The 10808-nt window shown below is 45.0% G+C and overlaps 1 protein-coding gene and 1 pseudogene across 3 annotated transcripts in view; one reads left to right on the forward strand and one right to left on the reverse strand.

The window, feature by feature from the left end:
• The window catches only part of ddc (dopa decarboxylase), a 123414-nt gene that overhangs the window by 96189 nt on the left and 16417 nt on the right, over positions 1–10808 (forward strand). For all 3 annotated transcript variants that reach the window (XM_086114453.1, XM_086114451.1, XM_086114452.1), the window contains one exon: positions 5944–6045. In XM_086114453.1, the coding sequence (XP_085970579.1) occupies positions 5944–6045 (102 nt within the window). The remainder of the gene's footprint in view (positions 1–5943; positions 6046–10808) is intronic.
• On the reverse strand, positions 1096–1809 carry LOC147203272 (uncharacterized; annotated as a pseudogene).

Raw genomic sequence — 10808 nt, forward strand, 5'->3', positions numbered from 1 at the left:
CACAAGGAATTAGTCTCCGGTAGTATAGGCTACACTCGTATTGCAATAACAAGCAACTCCAAAAAACAAAGACATAACATATAAGTATCAAAAGTCATACCATCCAATGGCAGCTGTGCGACACTGTGCAGAGTCATCGAGCAAAGACAAAGTGATCAGTTGTGCAACACTATGACAGTGGTGCAGTTGATGCAGATACTCGTTGCAGCATTTTTTAAGTGACCAGTAGCAGTAATTGTCGTACAACTTTCGGTGTGCAATTATCCAGAAAGTCCTTGAGCGTTTTAATTTGTCTGGTGCTGAGGAATATTGATCAATGACAATTGTTCAAGTATGTACGGAGCTGGAGCTACAATGATCACTGCAGTAATACTGTTCCACAGGGCTGTGCAAAAATACACAGAGCCACTATAGAGTTGAGTTACTGTTTAAGGAGTTAATGGCGAGAGGAAAGACGTTGTCTGAATGTCTGCTGGATTTGGTTCACATCGTTCGGTCGCGCTTTTTTGAGCCTCTCTGCATAGCCTCTTTGCAATGTTGATTTCCTTTGTCAATTGGTTTCAGGCATGTTTGATTCGTGCCCTATCTCCACTTCGAAAGGCGGCGTCTTTCTCGTTTCTAAATTGCCTGAGTTTGGCAGTGAACAATGGCTTGTTATTGTTGAAGGAGCGGAAGGGCACACATGTCTTCACAGAAACTGATCTATACTGTTACATTTTCTGTGTACAGTATTTGTCCAGGCTGCCAGTTGAAGTTCCAAAGATGCCCCAGTGGGTGCAGTCCAAGCATTCTTTTGGGGCCAGCTTTGCATCATCGGTCCATCTCTTCACAGTCTTGACAACCGGTTTTACACATTTGAATCTGTGCCTGTATGTAGAGATTAAGTGTATTAAACAGTGGTCCAGTGCTACATGGGCAACAGATTGGTATGCATCTTTAAGTGTCTTGTAGCAATGGTAGACTCTACAATGTTGCCTTCTCTGGTGAAACGCTCAATGTGCTGCCTATATCTGGAATGTTCATAGTTAAGTTGTGCTCTCTTAAAATGACCCAAAATAATAAGCGGTGACTCTGGATGCCTTCGCTCAAGTTTGTTTAGTTGGTCAGCCAGCATTTGTAGCGCTGTGTTTGTGTTAGCTTGCGGTGGGATGTATGGAGGAGGAGAACTTTACGGTTTAGAAACAGCAACTCCAAATCCGGGCTGCAGTGTGCGTTGAGCTTCTTGATGTCAGTGCACCATTCTTCATTGATGTAGAAGTATATTCCACCACATTTTGATTTTCCTAATAGTGCCGTGTCGCGATCGGCTCGAAGGAAACGAAAGCTGGGTTGGTGCAGCTCAGCGTACGGGTGGCAGTCTCTGAGCCAGGTTTCTGTGAAACAGAGCGCAACAGAACATGCAACGGTTTTGTTGATCCTCTTGAGAAGTTCATCCATCCTGTTTGGCAGAGAATGTGTATGAGCAAGATGAATCGATGGGAGCAGGGTTCGAAATCCACGCTGCTGTAGTTTGACTAGCGCGCCAGCACGCTTCCCCCTCCTTCGGCGGCGTTTCCATGCTCCGTACAGTGCAGCCTCTCCGCTCTTCATTAACATCGAAAACCTGTGGGTTTTGTGTGCTGGTGAAAAAAGTCAGAGCGTAGACTCCCTAATGCTAAGCAACTCTTCTCTCGTAAGTGGTGTTGGGTCACAAATAACAAACGAAAATGACAAAAACAAGGACAATACGAGGGAGTGCGTAACCGAGGCTGACACACGTGCTGGCGCCACATTGGCCAAAATATCAGGTACATTTTGGATTCTCGTCATGAAGCCTCCCTAGTAGGGCAACCACATTGGCCAAAAGATTAAATAAACCTCAAGGCATCTCCAATAGGGGGTTCGTATTGGACAATACCTTCGGCTCACCCCGGATTCTCGTACCTAGTCGTCCAGCATGGGGTGATCATCCATCCATCCATTTTCCGAACCGCTTAATCCTCACGAGGGTCGCGGGGGGTGCTGTTCGCCAAAATATTCGGTCCACCCCAGATTCTCGTCCCTCGGCGTTCCCAATGGGTTTGCCATACTGGCCAAAATATTAGGTACACCGGATACTTCCTTCCTTCCTTGTTTCCTCGCTTTTTTCTTGCTTTATTGTTTTCTTGCTTTGTTTTTTCATTGGTTCCTTCCTTCCTAGTTTCCTTGTTTATTTGCTTCCTTCTTCATTTGTTTGCTTATTTCCTTGCATCCTTAATTCCTTACTTCCCTAATTTCCTCTCTCACTTGCTTTGTTGTTTCTTTACTTCCTTAAGTCCTTGTTTCCATGCTTCTTTCCACATTTTTTCAATATGCACAATAAAAGCCAAAAATTACCACTTCTCTTTTGTTTTACTCCTCTCTTATCCACATTTTTAAACCAATTCAGCTTTTAACTGACTCTAACTTATTGCTACCACTGTTTAGTTTTCAAAATTCATAAATAAAAGGCAGAAATTCATAATCTTTTGTTTTATCCTTGAATTGCTACACGTTTTGGCTGATTCAAACCATTCCAACTTCAACATGCTCTCCTTCGGGGGTGTCCAAACTTGGTCCTCAAGAGCCGATGTCCTACCTGTTTTCCACCTCTCCCTGCTGAAGCACACCTGTTAAGGGACCAGCTCATCAGCACTTTCTGAAAGACCAAGATAACGATCCTAATAATTTGAATCAGGTGTATTGCAGCAGGGAAAGACGGAAAATAGGCAGGACATCGGCCCTTGAGGACACCTTTGTTCTATTTATTCGATGCCATTCTGTTATCATTCTGTCATTTAGTATGATTGCGCATCCTTCCAAATGATTCCAGTGGCAACAAGAAATGTCTTTTTTTACATTTGCTGGTGATGCTACTGTATCTAATTTCTTATGTTTTGAAGCATAAGATAAGAAAACCTTGATTTGTCTCACAATGGAGAAATTCCCAAGTTACAGCAGCAAATTTATGAAATGGACAAAGTAGAAGACAAAAACTACATAAATAAGTATAGAATATAAAATACAAACATAAGCATATTAAAAATGGGTGAGTGGGGGTGAGTCCAGATTTTCAGGACATGAGCGGTGGTACCTCTCCTTCTTGCAGCGCGGGTGGATCAGTCTCTGGCTGAAGGAACATGAAGACATCTATGAATGTATTTTTTCATTGTAGTCATATTGCCAGCTACTGGCTAAACAGATCAGAATCAGAATCAGAATCATCTTTATTGGCCAAGTATGTAGAACACACAAGGAATTTGTCTCCGGTATAACATGCTGCATTAGTATCATCGTAAACAAGGACATGACAAATAGGTATGGAAGGACATTTCGTAATGTAAGTGAACCGTAGTGCGGTGGTACCACCCAGTGACAACTGTGAGACAATGTGCAAAGTATCAAGCAGAGCTAAAGTGATCAGTTGTAGAATACAATACGATGAGTTTGTACAGTTGGTGCAGAAAATCATTGAACCATTTTAGAGTGACTAGTAGCAGTATTTGTTGTACAAGATGTACAAGTTGTGCCAATGATTTTTCCCGCCATCCTAACTGTCCGTTGAAGTCGGATTTTGTCCTTTTTTGTGGCGGCCCCAAACCAAACCGTGATGGAAGAACACAGGATTGATTCGATGACTGCCGTGTAGAACTGACGTAGCACCTCCTGCTGCAGGCCATGCTTCCTCAGCTGCCTCAGGAAGTACATCCTCTGCTGGGTCCTTTTCAGGATGGAGATGGTGTTGACTTCCCACTTCATGTCCTGGGAGTCTGTGATTCCCAGGAACTTGAAGGTCTCGACGGTTGACACAGGGCAGTTGGATAGTGTGAGGGGCAACTGTGGAGAAGGATGTTTCCTGAAGTCCACGATCATCTCTACAGTCTTGAGTGTCTTCAGCCCGAGGTTGTGTCGGCTGCTGGCAGATCGTAGGGGACACACCGAGGTGGAGAAGTTTGGGGGTGAGGAGTTCCGGGATGATGGTGTTGAACGCAGAGCTGAAATCCACAAACAGGATCCTTGCGTAGGTTCCCTGTGCTGTCGAGGTGCTCGAGGATGTAGTGCAGACCTATGTTGACTGCGTCCTCCACAGACCTGTTTGCCCGGTAGGCAAACTGAAGAGGGTCCAGCAGGGGTCCGGTGACGTTCTTTAGGTGGTTCAGCACAAGGCGTTCAAAGGACTTCATGACCACAGATGTCAGGGTGACAGGCCTATAGTCATTCAGTTCCGATGTTGACGATTTCTTGGGAACTGGGATGATGGTAGACTGTTTGAAGCAGGATGGGACCTCACACAGCTCCAGGGATCTGTTGAAGATTTGTGTGAAGACTGGAGCCAGCTGGTCAGCGCAGACTTTCAGGCAGGAGGGGGACACTTTGTCAGGCCCCGCAGCTTTCTTGATCTTTTGCTGCTTGAAGAGCCGTCTCACGTCCTGTTCGTGGATCTGTATTACATCCTCTGCTGGGCCCTTTTTATTATATTTTTATTATATTAGATGTTTTATTCTTTGATTTTTTTTTCTTCTAGCATGTAAACCAAGTCTACCTCATATTTGTTGGAAAGCGTGTTTAGGCCTTTGTGATGTTAAAACACGAACTTTTAGTTGGAGTGAACAAATGCAAATTCGTAGCATACAGTATTTCCGAACCACCCCCCCCCTCCCGAAACAGAAATAAGTAAATAAAATTTCAAGACATAAGTTTTTTTTTATTTATTTTACGACATACAATAAAGTCAAGTCAAGTCAACTTAATTGTCAAATGTGCTTTTTGTGCAACATATAGCACAGATGTAATTTCTGTCCTCCCCTCTCCTCTCAGTCACAGGAGAGACGATCACAACAGTCTCACGCTGACTACTCAGCGAACTAAATTTCCCACAGCACTGATTGGACAAGCAATGTAATGTGATCATCTGCATCCAGTGATAGCCAAGCGGGCGTGTCATAACTGACATGTTGAGTCGCATGTGTCTTACCCTCCATGGCAGAGGCTCCGTCGAACCCCTGAAACCGATTCACTGAACCCCTGGGGTTCGATCGAACCCGGATTAAGAACCACTGAATTAAACTTTAAATATAAGGAACAAAACCCTGAACATTAATAATATTCAGACCAGTGCACAGTGGACACACCGGAGTGGTTTACCCATTCAATGCCAGCCGTTTTTCTGAAATTGGAAGAACCAGTGCCAGCCATTTTTGACAATTTCGACACATTTTTCAAGCCCGAGAGAAAAGTTCTCAAGCTAATAAGCATGGTACCAAAAGAAAGTTGAGGAAAAAAAGTACATTTCGACCTTTTATCATTCTTTAGTCAACAGCAGTTTAACAAATTTTTTGAAAATACTCGTTTCCAAGAAAAATTGTGATGAAGAGCTTTTTGTGAAAAGATGCGTTTGAAGCAGAACTTTCACTTTGATGCAATTTTTTTTGCATTTGTTATACCTCAAATATCACAGATGACAATGGAACTGGATCATCTTTTTTGGATTTGAAAAACTCGGTTGTAGAGTTCACGACCACGTGACGTATGATCGCCTTAGGACAGGCGTACCACAGGACTGGCGTACCACACTCCACACCCACTCACACTGTGTGCGACCAAGATCTGATCAAAGCCACTCCTGCCATATCGTGGGGATTTACCATACTGAAATAATTCCCACAGCCTCATTACTGAACGAGGAGTTGGGCAAAGCCCTTTATTCATATTTTCGAATTTAAAAAAAACACCAAAAACACGTTTATACATGTTGACACTGATTGGGTTTTTAAAACACATTTTTATGTTTTGGCATTGAAGGAGTTAATGTTGCATGAGTAATGTTTCTTTAACATGTTAACAACAAAAGTACCTGAGATCATAATTTGCAATGTATACTGAATGATTAACACATTTATTGCTATAAAGTGAGTGGTATTACAACTATTGTTTCTTTCTTCACAGCAAGTGGGCCTGGCCAAGGAGTTTGAGAGTCTGGTACGAGCAGACAAGAGATTTGAGATCTGTGCTGACGTCATCATGGGTCTGGTTTGCTTCAGGCTTAAGGTAACATCACCCAACTCAAAAATAAGTTTTGGGGGGAAAAAAACGTTTCAATAGCATTGGGCTGTAGCATATATAGACTCTGTTATCATGGTTAATTATTTGAGATCAAAGTTCTGAGTGGAATGTGAACACAATATGGCTGAGTGTCCGCTATTATTTGATGTAAGATATCAGGGTTCAACATTAACAGTGGACCGATGTATCGGACCACAACCCACCTTCAAACGCTTGCCTGAGCAGGCTAGTACAAATGTCTAAGTCACAGCCATCAAAAATGGTTGATTAAAAACACAACCATCATCCACTTGACGAGATTAATAAATCGGGTTAAATCGAATATTGCAGCTACCCTTAATAGATTCAAACCAGCAGCATTCGGACTACAAAATGGCAGAAGTGGGTCCGTCAGTCCGTCACTCTGTCTTCATTGGTTTAACCACTCTTCTGTCATGACTAAATCAAAGTGTTGTATCGTTTTGACCATCAGCCAGTCCATCACTTTGTCATTGTTATTTTAACCGGGCCCAATTTTTTTTAATGATAAATGAAGTGCACTTGTATCAGTGTATCCACATCAAATGATTGCTATCCAAAGCCTCACATTCACTGATTTGCAAAATTTTCAGTTCAGCCTTTTCCAGCCAATGGAATGTTTTCTGGATGTCAGTCACTTCTTCAGTTTGTCAGTGGTACGTGCCATGTAAGAGCTTGTCTTTCAATGTTAATCCAATTGGCTTCTTTTCCATCACGGACGTCTGTTGCCTGAGGCATTCACAAAGCAGGTCGTCCCTGGGCTATTATGCTGATTATTCAGGATCACCTTCCTTCGGTATTTGACTTCATGGTTGCTATTTGCCTGTAGAATTCCAAGGTATTTGTAGCTGTCTATTATGCTGCTTTCAGATAATTCAAATGATCACCTTCCCTTTCCTAGATACCATTTTAGCTTAAATGAGTGCTTCCAACATTTACATAGTACAAAAAACATTCTGGTGTCATTGCTGTATGTCCTGGTGAGGTGAATCAGGGAGTGAATGTCACACTCGTTTTTGGAATAAAGCTTTGTGTCATCCATGTAGAGCAGGCATGTCCAGCTCCGGGCCTGGAGGGCTGCCGTCCTGCCTCTTTTCCTTTCTCTCCCGGCTGTAACACACCTGATTCAGATGATCAGCTCATCAGCCAACTCTGAAGGAGCATTAGAACCATCCTGATGATTGAAGTCAGGTGCATTGCTCCTGGGAAAGCTGGAAAACTGGCAGGACAGCGGCCCTTGAGGACCGACTTTGGACACCCCCTGATGTAGAGGATGTCCAACCTGTGCACTGCTTGATTGACTTCAGAAACGCCTACGACTCAATGCAGAACACATGGACACTGGAGTGTGAGGGACTGTATACCGTATTTTCCGGACTACAAGTCGCTCCCTGAGTATAAGTCGCACCAGCCATAAAATGCTTAATAAAGAACCAAAAAAAAACATACATAAGTCGCACTGGAGTATAAATCGCATTTTGGGGGGAAATTTATGTGATAAAATCCAGCCCCAAGAACAGACATGTCATCTTGAAAGGCAATTAAAAAAAATAGAAAACAACACGCTGAATAAGCAGGGATGAGATTTTTCCGCTTTTTGTCCAGTCAAAATGGACCTTTTTTATATTGTTCCAAATCCGTTGAGAACATTTTAGTGGGGGGCAATGTCCAGTGTCAAGTATCCACAGTCAGTGATGGTCTGGGTTGCAATGTCAGCTCCTGGTGTTGGTCCACTGTGTTTCATCAAGGGCAGGGTCAATGCAGCTAGCTATTGGGAGATTTTCGAGCACTTCATGCTTCCATATGCTGAAAAGCCTGATGGGGATGAAGATGTCAGTTTTCAGCACGACCTGGCACCTACTCAGTGCCAAAACCACTGGTAAATGGTTTCGTGACCATGGTATTACTGTGCTCAATTGGCCTGCCAACTCTCCTGACCTGAACCCAAAGAGAATCTGTGGGATATTGTGAAGAGGAAGTTGAGAGACACCAGACCCAACACTGTGGCTGAGCTTAAGGCCTCCATAACACCTCAGCAGTGCCACAGGCTGATTGCTTCCATGCCACGCCTCATTGAAGCAGTCATTTCCCGCAAAAGGATTCCTGACTAAGTATTGAGTGCATAACTGAACATAATTATCTGACGGTCGACTTTTTTTTTTGGTATTAAAAACACTTTATTTTTTTATTATTGGTTGGGTGAAATATGGCAATGATGAGGGTTGGAACGTAGATCGACCGGTAAATTGAGAGATTTGCCCTTTGGCTCAGCTCCTTCTTTACCATGACATACCGATGCAACATCCGCATCACAGCAGACGCTGCACCGATCCGCCTGTTGATCCCCCCCCCTCCCTCCTGCCCTCACTTGTGAACAAGACCCCAAGATACTTGAACTCCTCCACTTGGGGCAAGATCTCCTCCCCGACCCGGAGAGGGCACTCCACCTTTTATCGACTGAGGACCATTGTTTCAGATTTGGAAGTGCTGATTTTCATCCCAAATGCTTCACACTCGGCTGTGAAACGCTCCAGTGAGAGTTGGAGAGCCCTCTTGAAGGAGCCAACAGTACCACATCATCTGCAAAAAGCAGAGATGCAATACTGAGGCCACCAAAACGGACCCCCTCAATGCTTCGGCTGCGCCGAGAAATTCTGTCCATAAAGGCTATGAACAGAATCGGTGACAAAAGGCAGCCTTGGCAGAGCCCAACCCTCACTGGAAGCGATTCCGACTTACTGCCGGCAATGCGAACCAAACTCTGATGTCGGTGGTATAGGGACCGAACAGCCTGTATCAGGGGGTTCGGTACCCCATGCCCACGAAGCACATACCCTCGAGGACCCTGCTAAGGGTGTAGAGCTGGTCCGCTGTTCCACGGCCAGGACGAAAACCACACTGCTCCTCCTCAATCTGAGGCTCGACTTCCTGATGGACCCTCCTCTCCAGCACCCCTGAATAGACCTTACCAGGGAGGCTGAGGAGTGTGATCCCTCTGTAGTTGGAACACACCCTCCGGTCCCCCTTTTTAAAAAGAGGGACTACCACCCCGGTCTGCCAATCCAGAGGCACTCTCCCTGTTGACCACGCGATGTTGCAGAGGCGTTTCAACCAGGACAGCCCCACAACACCCAGAGCCTTGAAGAACTCCGGGCGGATCTCATCCACCCCTGGGGCCTTTCCACCGAGGAGCTTTTTAACCACATCGGTGACTTCAACCAGAGATAGGAGAGCCCACCTCAGAGTCCCCAGACTCTGCTTCCTCCAAGGAAGGCGTGCTGGTGAAGTTGAGGAGGTCTTTGATGTACTCTGCCCACTGACTTACAACGTCTCGAGTCGAGGTCAGCAGCACCACATCCCCACTGTACACAGTGTTAGTGGTGCACTGCTTCCCCCTCCTGAGCCGTCGGATGGTGGACCAGAATTTCCTCGAAGCCATCCGGAAGTCGGCTTCCATGGCCTCACCGAACTCTTCCCATGCCCGAGTTTTTGCATCGGCCATCACTGAAGCTGCGTTCCGCTTAGCCAATCGATACCCATCAGCTGCCTCTGGGGTCCCAAAGGCCATAAAGGCCCAATAGGTTGCCGCCACGACAGGCACCAACCACCTTACGGCCACAACTCAGATTGGCCGCCTCAACAAAAGAGGCACGGAACATGGTCCACTCGGACTCAATGTCCCCCGCCTCCCTCGGGACATGGGAAAAGCTCTGCCGGAGGTGGGAGTTGACACTCCTTCTGACAGGGGATTCTGCCAGACGCTCCCAACAAACCCTCGCAATACGTTTGGGTCTGTCAGGTCGGACTGGCATCTTCCCCCACAATCAGAGCCTATTCAATGGATGCTACAGCTTCTTGTTGACTTTGAAACTTAGCTTGTAGCCGACGTGTGCACATTTTGAGCATGACGTCTCTGATCCACTGGTTAAAGGACACTTTGATTCTCTCCTCTTTCATCTCAAACTGCTTCAAACAACAAAGCGTGTGATGGAAAAGTCGTTAGAACTGCATGACTGTCCGTGTTTTATGTTATAAGATAAGATAAGATAAGAATACCTTTATTAGTCTCGCAATGGAGAAATTCCCAATTCACAGCAGCAAAGTTATGAAAGGAAGAAGTAGAACAACAAAATATAGGAGCTGCTGGAAAGGCAGCCACTCTCGCGGCGCCATTTTGAAGTCAAAATAACAAAAATAATACAACACAACACATAGGACACAGACAGTCGTGCAATCTGCACCAATTTTCTGCATACACTTTGTTGTCTGAAGCAGTTATAGATGAAAGAGGAGAGGATCAAAGTGTCCTTTCTCCAGTGGATCAGAGACGTCATGCTGGAAATGTGCACACGTCTGCTACAAGCTAAGTTTTGAAAGCAAACACGAAGCTGTAGCGTCCATTGACGAAAAGAGATTAGTTCACTTCTCCTGTCCCACGTAATCCGCTTCAAACTCCAAGCCGCGACTCCGAGCTCCAAATCCGCATCGGCGCTCCGCGCTAACGCTCCTTTCTTTTCATCGTCGGCTCCTCAAGACTTACATCCATCCAGCCGCAGACCATTCAACAGCACCGATCTCTCCGCTGAACAAAGCGGGGCTGTGATATGTGTTGTGTTTATTATTTTACTTTATGTTAACTGTTTTGTTAAGCGCTTTGTTACAGCTGTCGCTGTTGTGAAAGCGCTATATAAATCAGCATGTATTGTATTGTATTGTATTCCCCACCAGGT

This window comes from Hippocampus guttulatus, chromosome 6 (assembly GCF_054856545.1).
Source record: "Hippocampus guttulatus isolate MCC_2025c chromosome 6, RoL_Hgut_1.0, whole genome shotgun sequence".
NCBI lineage: Eukaryota > Metazoa > Chordata > Actinopteri > Syngnathiformes > Syngnathidae > Hippocampus > Hippocampus guttulatus.